Consider the following 16375-nt stretch of genomic DNA (forward strand, 5'->3'; position numbering starts at 1 on the left):
TAAATTCTTTTTTTTTTCCAGAACTGGGAGCACATGTTCCCACAGAAAAGGTGTTATGGAAGTATGTGAGTTCCCCACATCTCCTCACAAAAGTGCATTTAGACCACTACTTTAACTGAAATACCATACCCTGGAAATGAGAAAATCAGTTGAAAAAAGAACTCTGGCAAGCAGGAACACATCGATACACAAGGAATGTTTCTTGGGACTTTCTTTGTGGATGCCCCAGGCAACGAAAAGGGGAATTCTAACCTCCCATAGCTGCGATTTGGTGATAAAGAACTCTTGCATTGCCCTTGTCTGGAAGGGTCCTTCTCAAGTCAGGTGGATGCATGTACTATATGCATGTATCCTTCTCTTTCACTGCTTCTTGAACTTTCTCACCAGACAACAGTGAGTTGAACAGCTAGTGGGGAAGGGGTAGGATATTCAATTAGAAGTTTCAAAGTATCATTTGGAGACACTTCAAACTCTGCAGTTCATTCTTTAATACATTTGCACATTTTAATTAAAAAAATAGTGTTTAGAATGACCTGTCAAGTAAATTAATTCCATCCCACTTTTGGATTGCAGTTGATGCTTCAGAAATAGGAACGATTTTTAATATTGAGACTCCATATACCTGTTGGATAGTACACCTGTGTACTTCAGGGTGAGAAATGTAGGCACTAGGGGCAAAATCTAAAGTAAATGAGGAGAACATAATGAAAGTAAAATCAGCGAAAAGCTAGCACCACTAGCCTGTCCTTTCTTCTCAGCCGCACACTCCTTCCATCTTCTGTGTTTTGCTCTTTGCTCTTTCCTTTTCTCTGTTCAAAACCAGTCCCAGGACAGGATCTCACACTCATTCACACTAAGGTGTAAATGATCAACAATAGCCGAAATGTCACATGGTCTTTGGACATTAACGAGTCACAGCTTTAAAGCAAAAAATGAATTTAGGGTACTATCCCAAGGAGAAAGGGATGTATTTGGGGGGTAATTGTGTGCTTTCCCGCTTTTTGCAGAAATCACATTCGATTTCAGATTCATAATTTAGGAAGGTGTGTTGAGGGAAATTAATCATGACTTCTTTCCACTTTGGAAAATACTTGCTTCTTTTTGGAAATTTTAGTTTTGTGATTGTTGCTTGGAATACTGTGTTCTATATGTTTTGTTATCTTTTTTCCCTAATGACTGAATTTTAAGACTAAGATGTAAATCTTTCTGTTATTGATCAAAATAAATGGGTGGGGAGAAACAGAAACAATAATATTTAATAACTGATATTTGCATACCCTTTACGAAATTCCTTTGTACCCACGATCTTGCATATGATTGGTGTTGACTTACTACTAAATAACAACAGGGATATGAATAAAACAAAAAAAACCCCACAATAACTCAATCTAATTATTAATATTAGGCACCTAACATGAATTGCCCCAGGTTCTGTGGGGGCCTTGACCTTGCCCCCCAGGACTTTTAAAATTCAGGAGTGAACGCAAAAGAAGGGCTTCTGTACACTGGCCATCTAAGAGATAGAGTTGAAAACAGATCGAGTCACGCTTTGCCTTGTAAGTGAACGTCTGCAGCTGCAATCAAGAGATTCAAGGAATGCTTCTTTTGCAGAATTTACAAAGGTGGGAAAGGCACCACCAGTTCCCCTTTGGGAACCTTGGAAAGGACAGTCCCCTGAGGGGCTCTGGGCTTGCAAATGGTGAGACAGACCTTCTACAGTACAGTTATAAGCAGAGGAAAAGTTCTTTGTGCAAGAAGGGGAGAGCGCCCCGAGGTACAAAGAGCAGATTTAAGGGGAAGAGGATTCCTTCTGCACACATCTGCGAGGGGAGCTCGGGCTGACTGTTGGGGGCGTGTGGGGAATGAGATTTTCAGGGGGCCGCGGGCTGTGGGTTCCCGCCCCCACCCCTGTCCGCGCCCCACGCTCAGGCAACAGTTGGTCGTGCGGGGCCGCCCGGGCTCCGAGTGGGGAGGGGGAGTCTCGCGATCGTTCGGGGGGGGGGGGCGGAGGAAGGGGGGAGGGTGACGGGGGGAGGCCATGACGTAGGGTGGGTGGACGGAAGTGGGGCAGGGTTGAGGGTTATTTAAAGAAGGGGGGCCCGAACGAAGGGGTTGGAAGCGAGTGATTCCCCACCCCTGCTCCATCCAGCTCGTTCCAGTGCAGACACTGCCGCCGCCCCGGAGCCCTCGTCCCCTTGCTTGTCCCCCTCCTCGTTCCCGCTCCAACGCCATGGAGCCGGACACCGCCGCAGTGGCAGGCACCGTGGCAGCCTCTGATGCGACCGCCGCGATCGTGCTCATAGAGGACGATCAGCCGGGGCCGTCCACCTCTAAGGAGGAGGGAGCGGCCGCCGCGGCCACCGAAGCCACCGTGGCCACGGAGAAGGACGAGAAGAAGAAGGAGGTAAATAGGAAGGGGGTGTGTATGCGGTGGACAAATCCTGCGCCGGGCCCCTCCGAGGGGCCCAAACCTTGACCTTTGGGCGCCGACAGGTACCCGCAGAGCTCGGCGGGGCTGGGGGCGGCGGGCGCGCGGGGTGGGGGCGGCGGAACAGTCTCGGCTTCGCTCCCCTCCCCCTTCCCTTCTCGCCGCCGGGAGGGCGGGGGCGGGGCGCGGGCGCGGCGCGGGGTGGCTGGTTCCCGTTATCCCGGGGCTGGGGGGCTGGGGAGCCCCCCAACAGCCCCCGGCCCCCTTCGCGTTCCCGGAACTGGGGTAACGGGGTGGGGGATGGGGCCGTGCAGGAAAAAGCCTCCGCCTCTCCCTCTCCTCTCGCTCTCTCTCCCCCTCTTCCCGTCGGCCTCTGCCTGGGAAATCTGGGCCCTTCAATCCCACACTCGCGCAAAAGGGGTTTTGCTGGAGGCTTATTTTTTTAAAATTTGAATTTCCAGGTGCCGGTGGTGGGGAGGCGGAGGACGAGAGGAGAGACTTTTCCATCTTTGATTGGCAGTGTCGGCCCCTTGGGTGGCAGGGAAAAAAAGAAAAAAAATCATCTCTTGTTCGTTTGGTCCCCGCCTGCTGAGTGAGGCGGGGGTGTCACCCCGAGAAAATGAGCTCTCGGCGTTGTACCCCCGCCCCCTTCCAATCCAAACCCCAACCTGAGGCGCCGTGGACGCTGACTTAGGAAAATTTCCAACGTGTGCACCCTCACCCTCTCCTGCCCCGCCCCCGACGGTATAGTGTTTCACTCCAGGGCCACCCAAATGGTCCCCCAATCCGGCCCCAAGCCTTCCAGGCTTCCGCCTCTCTTTCCTAGTGGGCGCTGCTGGCTCCTGGACACACGCAGGTTTTTTTCTTTTTTTTTTTAATTTTTTTAAAACTCAGCCTCGCCAGAATGAACTGCTGCTACTGTACATAAGGGGACCGCTCTGACACCTATTAAAGCCAGATCCAGAAAAATGTGTATTATCTCCGTAAGGCATATGTCGTATGGACCGAGACGTGCAAATAAAAACTAGGAAACTCGCTGAAAAATTAAGATAAAGAATAGGATGGGGCATAAGGATGTTTCATGTATAATAAAATTGCTTATGGCTGGATTTTTTTCCATTTACGAGTAGACATATCGCAATTAAAAAAAAAAAAAAGGTAGGTAATGAGAATTATGCTTTAGCGATCTCCAGTGGCTTTGTCTGAATCATTATATGATACTATACGACCAAATGAAAAGCTTTTGAGGGAAATTAACACCTTTCGCTCTGAATTAGAGTAATTTTAAATTCAGCAGTTGCTTAAGTGACATATTTTACTATTACAAGGTTGCCTAAACAGAAAGACTATTGTAGTGCTAAGTGAAAACCATAGAAAACATACGCATTTAAGATCTTGATCGGTAAGACAATATCAGTGATTAAAGCTGGGCCAAATACCAAGCATCAATATAAATCAATGTTGGGAAATTTCAGCAGCGTGTCTAGGTGCCTTTTATTCCCTAGACTGGACGAATGTAAGTGCTCACCCGTCTTTTGTACGGCAATCAAGGTTCTAGAATCTCCAGGGTGTATTAAATTTTTTGGATTATGAAGAGATTGGGAATCAATAGAAAACCTGTATAATCACTGAGTTGAGGCATAGATATTGATGTAACTCTGTGGCCTCATCAGAAATTGCCCTAATAGTACCTCATTTGTCCGTTCAGCACAGGGAAATGAGATGCTGCCTGGAACTTCCTGGATATCTGAAGTTTACTACTTTAGTCACTGCTTCTTTTTTATTTTTAATTTTTCCTTGAAAATCTGAATATCCAAAACATCTGCTTAAGTGCTTTCATTTGTACCATTCCTTCAAATAAAGTAATCTGGTACCTCCCCCCATTCTAAATATTTACACGCTGCCTTGACGCCTTAACTGGTGTCCTAAAAGTGCAGATTAAATGCCTTTTTCTTATGTGTGTCAGTTATTGTACTCTGACAGTGATACAAAGGCATTTAAGACCTAAGAGGTTGTTTCCCCTCAATTAAATAACCATCTCCCAGACACTTCAATATTGTGTTGATTTTTTTTCATAATTTTTCAGTCTCCTCCCTCAATTGTCAGACTGTTGCCCAGTCACTCAGTGGTGTCCAATTCTTTGTGACCCCATGGACTGCAGCATGCCAGACTTCCCTGTCTTTGGCCATCTCCTGGAGTTTGCTCAAACTCATGTCCATTGAGTTGTTGATGCCATGCAACCATCTCATCCTCTGTTATGATAAAGGACGTAGATGTAACAAAACATTTCAAATAAAACAAATGTAAAATACAGAATTACAAGTGATCCACCAGGGGGAGGGAAATCACCTGAACGCCCAGCAGAAGGGCGATTCCTGCAGTGGAACTGAAGTTTCAGTCCCTGGCTTTGGCCATTCCTCTTGCTGTTGCCAGGGTGTCTTCTTCAAGTGGTGGTTCCCAAGTCGTTTGCTGCTGCTTTTACTCTCTGTAGAATGGGAAACCAGATTATCAATCATGCTGAAATTGTGTATATATTAAATAAAAGAAAATAGTCTCTGAATGAGAGCATTTTCATGATGCATAAAGTAGATGAGAGTGGATTGTCTTCTGAAATTTAGCTAAGAAGGGTATTTTTGCTTACCTTCTGGTTCTTGAACTTCCTTTTTCTAAGTGACAGTTGGATAACCCAACGCCGTGAAAATTGGAGTTGGTATTTTTGGTAATGAAAATGTCAAGAAAAAGGTCATGGTCTTTAAAACAGGACATCTTGGTGACCTTGTGTTGCATTCTTATAGCATCTAGACTACCAGATGAGAAAACCCATAAGGAATTCTTTAGAATATCTTTGTCACCTTTTACATTTCCTGGGATGAGAGGTATATTTGCAAAAACATACACATACAAAAATGGGAAGATTTTGAAGGTAGATATTTTAAAATTTGTTGTGAAAGATAGTGCCAATTAAGTAATTGCCTACTGCTTTAAATGGCAATGCTCACGATTAGGAATTTTAATATATCATATAATTAAAATTTTATGATATTCTACTACAAGGTAAGGAAAAAGTAACAAGTGTTTTTCGAATAGTAAAGCTTTAGTTTCTGTAAGTGAAATTTGCATTCCACATTATTAGATATATACTCAGGTATTTGAGGAGAGGTAATTTTTGAAACTTGTAAAGTAGATTTCATTTAGCTTTTCAAGGAACGATAAAGGATTTTCTTATCCAATTTTCTTTACTTTTTGCTTTGAAAATAAAAGAGGGTTTCTAGCATATGTGACAGTTTGAAAGTGTGGTATTGAGGGCATTTGAGTAGTTTCTATTCTCATCCATCCATAATTACATTCAAAACATCCCACATATATACGTATGAGATGCTGTAAATCAAGACGGCTGTTATTGGGGCTAAGAATAACTGGACAGTATCTAATCAGTGCTCCAAAGGAGAACCCTGATCAGGGTTAAATTCCATAAGCTTAGTTTGGATTTCCTCAAAATAGAAATTTAAGTAAATGTTGGAAAACATTTATTAACTACCGGAGCCAGATTTTTCTTGTTTAAGATCACATTCTTCTATTGATTTATGACCCAAGCTTTTAGGAACATGCTGTTAAAAGTCATGCTCAAATGGACATAATTTCTTTAGTTTTCACAGATTTGTGTTTTGACTTTGCAGTCTGCGTTAAAACTCAAATGCCCTCCACTTTGGAACTAATGGGTAGATTTATATTTTTGTTATTTTATTTCTTGATTTCTTTCAGGGATAGAGGTATATTCTACATATCTGTTTATAAGTACAAGCTTGTCTTTAAAAAGGATAGGGTACCTGACATAACCCCCTAGATAATTTCAGTAATTTTAAGTAGCTGATTTATGTTACTATTCATTAAATTACAGTGATTTAAATATCAAAGGTTAATAATAGCCCTGAGAAACTGCTTCTACAAGATATTCATGTATATACTTTTAAAAGGTTTTCTGTCCAGTTGGAGAAAATTAACATAAACCAGAAGTTTGAAACTACTGTTTCATTGTTTCAAATATAGGTGATCACACTGCAGTACATAAAAGTTTTAATGTTACAATTAAAATATAAAAACAGTATTAAAAAATTACATCTTTTCAGGAGCAGAAACCACAGTCTTTTCTCATGAAAGTTTGGCTTGTTTCCATTACATAAAGAAGCACCTTTGAGAATTAATATTTACTTTCCTTGAATTCTTTGGTTTGTGGTTGAAAATATCCTAGGTTTTGAATCTCCTCTTGAGTGGTTATGCACTTCTTTCACTTTACACAATAGGTGAAAAGGCTCATTTCCCCACCTTTTGGTTTTTATTTTAATTAGTATTATTTCTCTGGCTTTACAATTCTTTGGATTTTTTTTAATTGGACCTCAGGTGCACAGAACTGGATTAATCATAAGCCTTGTTCATGACATGCTCTCATCATTGGTCCATGCATGGCCCATGTGGATTTATTTATTTAGTATTTAATTACTTTTTATTTTCTTCAAATGAGAATGCTGACCTTGCTTTGCAATTTGATGATTTATTTTCTTTGAAATTCTAGAAAAACGTTTCTCCATTTCAACTCAAACTTGCTGTTAAAGCTTCTAAATCTGAAAAGGAAATGGATCCAGAATATGAAGAGAAAATGGTAAATATGTTCTTGGGTAGAAGAGTGAATACAGTAGTTGATTTTTATAGAGAAGATGTGAAAGATTAAAAAATACATGTGTGTATATGATGAATACAGAATCATAGACTTTAGAATTAAAAAGTAATTTAATATATAATCCATCATAATAGATTTTTGTTGGATAAATGAATCTCCTCATTTTCAGATGAGGAAATAGAGTATCAGAGAAATGATATGGAATAGTTGAGACCAGAAGCCACATCTCTTCGTTTTTGTTTAGCCCTCTTAACCCCATAATAGGATGTTTTATGCTAGAAATATTTTATCCACAAAGTGAAAATATAAGTGGCAATATCAGTGTGGCTGAGAGAAAGCAGGTCACAAAACCAGCCTGGTATTTTTTTTCCTCTCTCTCTCTTTGCTCTGGATATGTGAATGAATGCTCCATATTATGAAACATGTAATATATCTTTTTGAGGGAAGGCTAATTGCTCAGTGTATGAAAATATTACACATTTAAGCAATATAACCTTAGATATACCTACCTAGTGCTTTGCTGTACATTTCATTATTTAATTTTACCTCACCAAAACCCATATTTTAGCTTTAATTTTAACTGGACTTTTATGCCTTGGGATTTTTCAAAACCAGTAAACTTGGTTAACTGAAAAGAGAAATAAATGGATAGTTGGAACTGAATTTTTTTTGTCAAGGGGTTGTTTTTGAAAGTAAGTAGAGATGAAGTACATTTTTCAGTCGTTTGTAGTGATTTTACAGAACTCAGTGCCTTAACACTTAAGGCCACATCTAACGTGGACAAGTTAATGTTTTAACAACTCTAGAAACAACATTCCAGTGAGGATAACATAAAATGGAAAGATTTTGGCCTCCTTCCAGCTACTGGTCTGAATGTATTTGTCTAATTCTTGTATTTATGGTAATGAATTCTTGGAAGATTCTTATGTTATTAATTATGCATCCTTCATTGGTAATCAAATATTGTCTACCCTGTGGTTAGAAAGTGACTGGGAATTAAAAAAATCACCTTTGTTTTTTTCTTTATCTAGAATTATAAATAGTCTTTTGATCTTTTAAGATGTTTTTAGTGAAAAAATTTTATTGTGTTTATTTGTATAAGCTATATGACCTTTTAAAATTTATTTAGAATTTATAACATACACTTTTGAATTGCTAATGTGTATTAACAGTTTCAGTTATATGTGTGTGTGTATATTTTTTCTCTTAAGTCCTCACTTTCGGGAGAAACTTTATATACTTTTAGCATAAACCACAATTCTGCAGATCACTATACTTGAAGAGAGAAATGTATTGTACCAAATCATTGAAAATATTTTGAGAGAAGATGACACTATATTCTGAGTTTTAAATTATTTCTAGATGAAAATTCTTGGCTTTCCAAACCATTCAGAATTTGCTTTTTGACCCCAATACTTTAAGTAGAATACTTATTATTGAGGCATTTATTAAGCCTGTCAGATCACTTGGCTTCTATTCAGACAATCTGAAAATACCATTTCCAAATTCTCCTTATTAGCTGTGGGAGCTTGGGCAAGTTACTTACCCTCTGTGGGCCTCAGTTTTATTTTTTATCATCAGTAAAATGGGGATAATACTAGTACCTACCTCATAGATTTATCAAAAGAATTAAATGAGTTAGTATGTTTAAAGTACTTAGAGTGTAGTACAAATTAATTGCAATGTGTGTATTTGTTAAATTTTGAAAGAACACAAAAGGAAATCATTACTTTTTCTTTTGTCTTGTAAATTAGAAAGCAGATCGAGCAAAGAGATTTGAATTTTTACTGAAGCAGACAGAGCTTTTTGCACATTTCATTCAACCTTCAGCACAGAAATCTCCAACATCTCCTCTGAACATGAAATTGGGACGCCCTCGAATAAAGAAAGATGACAAGCAGAGCTTAATTTCTGTTGGAGAGTATGTTGGCATCTCTCTAACTTTCTTCCCTCCTTTCCTCCTGCCCTTCATACTTGCCTTCCTTCTTCATGTATTTAGTGTGATTTTATATCCAAAAAACAAGGTTATCACCTGTGAAAATATGTTTTAGAGACAATATTTTTTTTTCTCAATAGAAGTCAACCAATAAAAATGTCAGCTGGTTTTATCAACTTTTATGCAAGACTCTAGATAACTTTTTTGTCATAAAAGATATTAACAGAATATACTGACTTAATTGACACCTTAGCATTTGGATTGAATATGAAGATATTTCTTTTTCTGTTTCAGCTACCGTCACAGGCGCACAGAACAAGAAGAAGATGAAGAGCTCCTCTCAGAGAGTCGGAAAACATCTAATGTGTGTGTTAGATTTGAAGTGTCACCTTCGTGTAAGTACCTCATCATGTTGATGTTTTTTGTTTTCAGTTTAGTTTTAGAAAAATTTTACTTGGTTGTACTAATGAAAGTATGTGAGCCTTGATTTATTTTTTTTCCAGATGTGAAAGGAGGACCACTGAGAGATTATCAGATTCGAGGACTGAACTGGTTGATCTCTTTGTATGAAAATGGAGTCAACGGTATTTTGGCTGATGAAATGGTAAGGAGTTGGTAGCTAAAAACCCATTCTCATTTATCAATAATTTTATGTAAATTTGAAATATCCAAGCTGAAATTCCCACCTGCCCCAGAGTTTGGGGGCTAGATGTTTTATTTAGCTGTAACATACAAAGTATTTGTAATGTCTAGAATTGTTTAACCTCTGGAACATACTCTTTCACAGGCCCCCAGATTTGTTATTGAAATTTCCTCAAATGGTATTAAAAAAAAACCTCCTTGTACTTTTGTCGATATTTGCACTTTGGTTTCCAAGGAGCTCAGAACTATAGTGAACGCCGAAATGGAACATCTGTGTAACTTTTAATGGTCTGCCCATTGTGTCTTTTGTGCCTTTTCCTATTCTTTACCTTTTACTTTCCTTGGCCCTCTTTATTTCTCTTTGACCATTAATTTATGTTCCATGTTTTCATTGTAGGCTACCTGAAATCCTTTTGGGACTGAGGTGGGGCTAAAAGCCAAATGCTAAATGAATGAATGCATGCATGAGTGAATGTAAATGCCTCTGTGTGTGATCAAACAAAGTGTGAATAGATGGAATAAAGAACAAAAAAGTGAAGAGCAGTATTGAGTCTTGATATAGTAGAGTGCCAGCTGGGTCAGGAAATGAGCTGAGAATTGATGGGAGGTATAGTCGTCCCTCCATATAAGGGGTAGATTGGTTCAGGGACTCCCCGTGGATACCAAAATCTGTGGAAGCTCAAGTCCTCATGTAGAATGGCATAGCACAGTTGGGCCCTCTGCGGATTTTGATCTGCGGTTGGTTGAATACCTGGATGTGAAAGCTGTGGATTCTGAGGGTGCACTGTGTAAAAAAAAAAAAAAATGACCAAAGAGAAAAAGTAAGGCCATTTAAAATGCTAATTCAGGAGGTCAGAGGAGTATATGAAGACTTGGTTTGACATTTTAAGACCAAATATATACAGTGTGGGTTAAGAGAGGGCAGTGATACTCCTATTTATGACTCCAGAGCCATATTTGCAATCACTTGTCCATATGAGCCACATGACTATTTATGCTCCATAGCTTGTAGCGTAGTCGTTGGTTCCATAAGTACTCATCCCTGGCTAAGCAACTGGTAGGTGTGTGGCAGGTCCTTTAAATCCAGAGTCTGGAACTCCTTACGTTTTGTATTCTGGGTTGAAAACTGCAGTCAGCTCAGGCAGGAAGGAGCTTAGTTAATTGTTTGTAACCCCATGGACTGTAGTCCCCGAGGCTCCTCCGTCCATGGGATTTCCCAAGCAAGAATACCAGAGGAGGGTGCCATTTCCTTCTCCAGGACAAGGGAGACTAGGATTATTTGCCCCAAGCTCCTCTTGGCTGCAGTCTGTCTAAACAGGAATTAACTAAAGATCTTTTATATTGAATTTATGCCGATACCAGTTATATTTTAATTATTAAAAAGGAGAAAGTTTAATGATGCTAGAAAATTTGGGAAAAAAATCAGGAAAAAATTTAAAGTAAGTTTTATTTTTATTACCTAGAAACAACAATACGTAACAGTTTGCATATTTTCTTTTTAGCCTTTTTCCTCTGGTTTTATTTATTTTTCATATTTGAGGTCATATTGTATTTGGTATTCTGATTTCTTCACATTCGTACATATTTTCCACATAATTAAAACATTTTGGTAAAAATAATTGTTAATTACTGCATAATAATTAATTCTAGGAAGGTAACATAATTTTATTCATTTCATATGGATTGGTTGATGTATTATATATATATAGTATGTATAATATATATGTATATAGTATATATTGGTCGATATATATATATATATCTACTTGATGTCTAATAATACTGTTATGAGGACCCTTGTAATTTAGTTTTCTGCACCTCTCAGATTATTTCCATAGTATTTCTAGAAGCAGAATTACTTGGTTAAGGAGTATAAACATTTTAAGATTTTTTTTTCATTTTAAGATTTTAATGAATAGCATCCATAAAACCCATCTCATAAGTAAAATGTCAGGCAGGATAAAGCCTATAAAAATAGCTTTTAGCTTAGGTTTATAAAAGAAATATATACCTTGACTAGAGACAAAGTCAGAAAGTGTTTTAAAAGGTCATGTGACATAGAACATAGTTCCTTTTCCCGTAGGTTAGGTAGTGGGTTCATGGGTGTTCAGTATATTATTTTTCTTAAAAAGTCACCTGGACTAGGTGATTCCTAGGTTCCTTTCTGGCTGCAAAGTTCTTTTATGTTTTGTTCCCTTATGATTCCTTAGGTCTTCAAGTGTATGAGATGCGAGTATAGAGCTATAGATCTCTTGAGATGCAGAGTCTGAATATTTCAAACCTGGGCTGTAATAATGTTGAGGGCAATGGGAAAGGAAGAGTGGTATCTAAGCAGGCTGACTGGGCTTCCCCTGGTGGCTTAGTTTGTAAAGAATTCGACTGCAGTGCAGGAGACCTAGGAGATGCGGGTTTAACCCCTGGGTTGGGAAGATCCCCTGGAGAAGGAAATGGCAACCCATCCCAGTATTCTTGCCTGGGAAGTCCCATAGACAGAGGAGCCTGGAGGGCTACGCGTGTCCAACGTTTTGTGACTAAACCACCACCACTAACAGCAAGCAGGCTGATAAAGGAAATGTGTCTTTGTGAAATACACAAAGTTCCTAATTTTGCAAACTAGTAGAAAAAAATGGGGTTGCTCACTCCTTTAGGAGTAAAAGTCTCCTAAATAGAAAATTGCTTTGTTGAGCAACTTTCTAACTGCAAGTTCTTGGCTGCTTTTTGTGCTCAGCCAAAGTATTGAATTGGAATGGTTATTCACTTAAAAAAAAAGTCTTTTAACTTTTCCCAATGTGAGATACTTGGCAGATATCTTTTGTAATGTTGCTACTAACAAATGTTTCATTAAATAAAAAGTGATTGTGGATTTTTTTCTCTGTGATGATAATGCAGGGTCTTGGTAAGACTTTACAAACGATTGCTTTGCTTGGTTACCTGAAACATTATCGAAACATTCCTGGACCTCACATGGTTTTAGTTCCAAAGTCGACTTTACACAACTGGATGAACGAGTTTAAGCGATGGGTCCCATCTCTTCGTGTTATTTGTTTCGTTGGAGACAAGGATGCGAGAGTAAGTGAGAAACAGGTTTTAAAAGGCAATCAAGAATAACAACATTTCTGGGGTTAAATTTTGTTGCTATAAAAGACTTTTGAGTTGACTACTACTGAAGAACACTTAAGTTGTGCTTACTCTTGTGTTAGATTCTTTTGTAAGTGCTTTTTTAAAATACCACATTATTTCTTGTTATTGACGTTTGTGTATATCTCTGTCAATGTACCTATACATTTTTTAAAAATTGGAATATAGTTGCTTTCCAGTGTTGTGTTTCTGCTGTACGGCAGAGTGAATCGGTTATATGTATACATATATCCCCTATCTTTGTTTAAAATTTCCTTCCCATTTAGGTCACCACACAGCATTGAGTAGAGTTCCCTGTGCTATATAGTAGGTTCTCATTAGTTATCTATTTTATACATAGGGATGTATATATGTCAATCCCAGAATCCCAACTCATCCCACCCCTGCTTCCCTCCTTGGTATCCATATGTTTGTTCTCTACATTTGTGTCTCAATTTCTGCTTTCAGATAAGTTCATCTGTACCAGGTAAGCATTTTTAATATATTAATTGAGCTAATTCTCACAACACTCTTCTGAGGTAGATGTATTACCTATTCATAACAGAAAATCCATTATTATGCTTATTTGCATTTACTTTTAACTAGCTCATTAATCTAAGCACTTTTGAGTTGCACTGAGTGACTTTTTATTTAAAAAAATCTTATTTTATTGACCATCTGTTTTATCAGTGATTCTATCATTTGTGCTATTTTGATGCCAAAAGTGTATGAATTTGCATTTCAGTTTAATTTTTTTACTTTTGACTTTGACTTGTTTACATCCACACATGCACATGCAGACACACGTGAATGGAACCTTTTATCCTTGTACGGAGGATCTTGTGTTTTGTGTTTATGCATAGACACAGCTTTCAGTTTTGATCTTTGAATAGAAGAATAGGTGTCTGCATACATTCTTAGAAAATATTAGAAATTAAGGGTTCTTGTTTAAATTAACTATTTGTCAATCTAGTAGGCTACAATTATTTTAGGACTGTTGAATTAATCTAAAAATAATGAATTATGCAAAAATACCAAAATGAATAATCAGTTTAGAAAGCTTATTATTAAACTTGGTCTTTATTTTGCCTCCAGAGAACATAGTTTGGAGTAAAGATTTATTCTATTTTGCATATTTAGATAGGTTATCAAAAGATATTCTCAAAAGAGTGGTAACATAATGAATTATGTAAGTTTATTCTTATCATTTTGCTTGAAGAAAAATTACTTAAATTTATTTAAATTTAACTTATAAATAATTTAAATATTGAAATACTGAACTCATAAATTTAGAATTACAGGCTTGATTCTATGCCTCATATTTTCCAGTAGAAAATTAGTCACTTAGAACTCTTTCTGATCACTGCTATTATTTAAATGTAATACCATTCCTTATAAAAATTTTGTATTTCCAAATTACTGATTTGTTTTGCTGTAATTTTCTTGAAGATCATAGATATTGAGAAATATCTGGGCTTGTGTTTTCATCATGTCTAAAGTCAGTTTAGTTGCTCAGTTGCGTCTGACTCTTTGCAACCCCATGGACTGCAGCACACCAGGCTTTCCTGTCCATCACCAACATGTATGCCAATGGTTTTCGATTTTATTATATGGAATCCATGGGCTCCATGAAGTGTCTCTGGGAGTTTTCAAGAAAGAGTGGATTTAATTGGTTACTGCCCTCTCTCTCTTTTTTTTCTTTTTTTTAAAAAAAATATAAATTTATTTATTTTAATTGGAGGCTAATTATTTTACAATATTGTAGTGGTTTTGCCATATATTGACATGAATCCGCCACAGGTGTACATGTGTTCCCCATCCTGAACACCCCTCCCACCTCCCTCCCCATCCCATCCCTCTGGGTCATTCCAGTGCACCAGCCCCGAGCACCCTCTCTCATGCATCGAACCTGGACTGGCGATACATTTCATATATGATAATATACATGTTTCATTGCCATTCTCCCAAATCATCCCACCCTCGCCCTCTCCCATAGAATCCAAAAGACTGTTCTATACATCTGTGTCTCTTTTGCTATCTCGCATATAAGGTTATCGTTACCATCGTTCCAAATTCCAAATATGTGTGTTAGTATACTGTATTGGTGTTCTTCTTTCTGGCTTACTTCACTGTATAATAGGCTCCAGTTTCATCCAACTCATTAGAACTGATTCTAATGTATTCTTTTTAATGGCTGAGTAATATTCCATTGTGTATATGTACCACAGCTTTCTTATCCATTCGTCTGCTGATGGGCATCTAGGTTGCTTCCATGTCCTGGCTATTATAAACAGTGCTGTGATGAACACTGGGGTGTACGTGTCTCTTTCAATTCTGGTTTCCTCAGTGTGTATGCCCAGCAGTGGGATTGCTGGGTCATATGGCAGTTCTATTTTCAGTTTTTTAAGGAATCTCCACACTGTTCTCCATAGTGGCTGTACTAGTTTGCATTCCCACCAACAGTATAAGAGGGTTCCCTTTTCTCCACACCCTCTCCAGCATTTATTGCTTGTAGACTTTTGGATAGCAGCCATTCTGAGTGGCGTGAAATGGTACCTCATTGTGGTTTTGATGTGCATTTCTCTGATAATGAGTGATGTTGAGCATCTTTTCCTGTGTTTGTTAGCCATCTGTATGTCTTCTTTGGAGAAATGTCTGTTTAGTTCTTTGGGCCATTTTTTGATTGGGTCATTTATTTTTCTGAAATTGAGCTGCAGGAGTTGCTTGTATATTTTTGAGATTAATTCTTTGTCAGTTGCTTCGTTTGCTATTATTTTCTCCCATTCAGAAGGCTGTCTTTTCACCTTGCTTATAGTTTCCTTTGTTGTGCAAAAGCTTTTAAGTTTAATTGGGTCCCATTTGTTTGTTTTTGCTTTTATTTCCAATACTCTGGGAGGTGGGTCATGGAGGATCCTGCTGTGATTTATGTCAGGGAGTGTGCCCTATCTCTTTACCACTCCTGGACTTCCCAGGTGGCACTAGTGGTAAAGAATGCAGGGTGGTGCAAGAGATTGAGACATGAGTTTGACCCCTGGTTGGGAAGACCCCCTGGAGTAGGGCATGGTGATCTACTCCAGTATTCTTGCCTGGAGAGTCCCACAAACAGAGGAGTCTAGCAGGCTACAGCTGCATAGAGTCGTACATGACTGAAGAGACTTAGCACGCCCTGCCTCTACCCCACGGGAGGCTGAAATTCTTCTAGAGACTTCAAAAACTTCTTAATCATGAAAAATAACCTTCAAAGTTGGTGTTTTACAAATTACCACTCATTAATGTGTTGGGATTCAGCTTCGTGGGTGGTGCCAACAATTTTTGGAAACATTGAGATAGGATAGAATAGAAAATAGGAGTGAAAATATGTAATATGTATTGTTTCTTTCTAAAAACATGTCCTCAAACACATATGTATACCAAATTGCAACCTAAAACACAATTCTACTGTGGGCCATGGTCAAAGAGTTTGAGAACCAGTAATTGTTAATTACATAAATAATTAATGTGCCATATGCAACACTTAAAGATTGATGTCATTATGTATAGAGAAATTCTGGAACATTACTTATAGACAGATTTGAAT

The 16375-nt window shown here is 38.4% G+C and overlaps 1 protein-coding gene and 1 non-coding gene across 7 annotated transcripts in view; one reads left to right on the forward strand and one right to left on the reverse strand.

Annotated features, from left to right (window-relative positions):
• Positions 1–2081: 2081 nt before the first annotated feature.
• SMARCA1 (SWI/SNF related, matrix associated, actin dependent regulator of chromatin, subfamily a, member 1) overlaps positions 2082–16375 on the forward strand; it is a 69048-nt gene continuing 54754 nt past the window's right edge. For all 6 annotated transcript variants that reach the window (XM_065915560.1, XM_065915561.1, XM_065915562.1 and 3 more), the window contains exons 1-6: positions 2082–2404; positions 6999–7085; positions 8858–9024; positions 9334–9434; positions 9543–9643; positions 12571–12750. In XM_065915560.1, coding sequence (XP_065771632.1) covers positions 2231–2404; positions 6999–7085; positions 8858–9024; positions 9334–9434; positions 9543–9643; positions 12571–12750 — 810 coding nt within the window. In that variant the 5' untranslated portion in view covers positions 2082–2230. The remainder of the gene's footprint in view (positions 2405–6998; positions 7086–8857; positions 9025–9333; positions 9435–9542; positions 9644–12570; positions 12751–16375) is intronic.
• LOC136154985 (small nucleolar RNA SNORD112) lies at positions 6815–6885 on the reverse strand. The gene has a single exon (XR_010660679.1). It is a non-coding gene; the product is annotated as a small nucleolar RNA SNORD112 (small nucleolar RNA).

This window comes from Muntiacus reevesi, chromosome X (assembly GCF_963930625.1).
Source record: "Muntiacus reevesi chromosome X, mMunRee1.1, whole genome shotgun sequence".
NCBI classification, from domain to species: domain Eukaryota; kingdom Metazoa; phylum Chordata; class Mammalia; order Artiodactyla; family Cervidae; genus Muntiacus; species Muntiacus reevesi.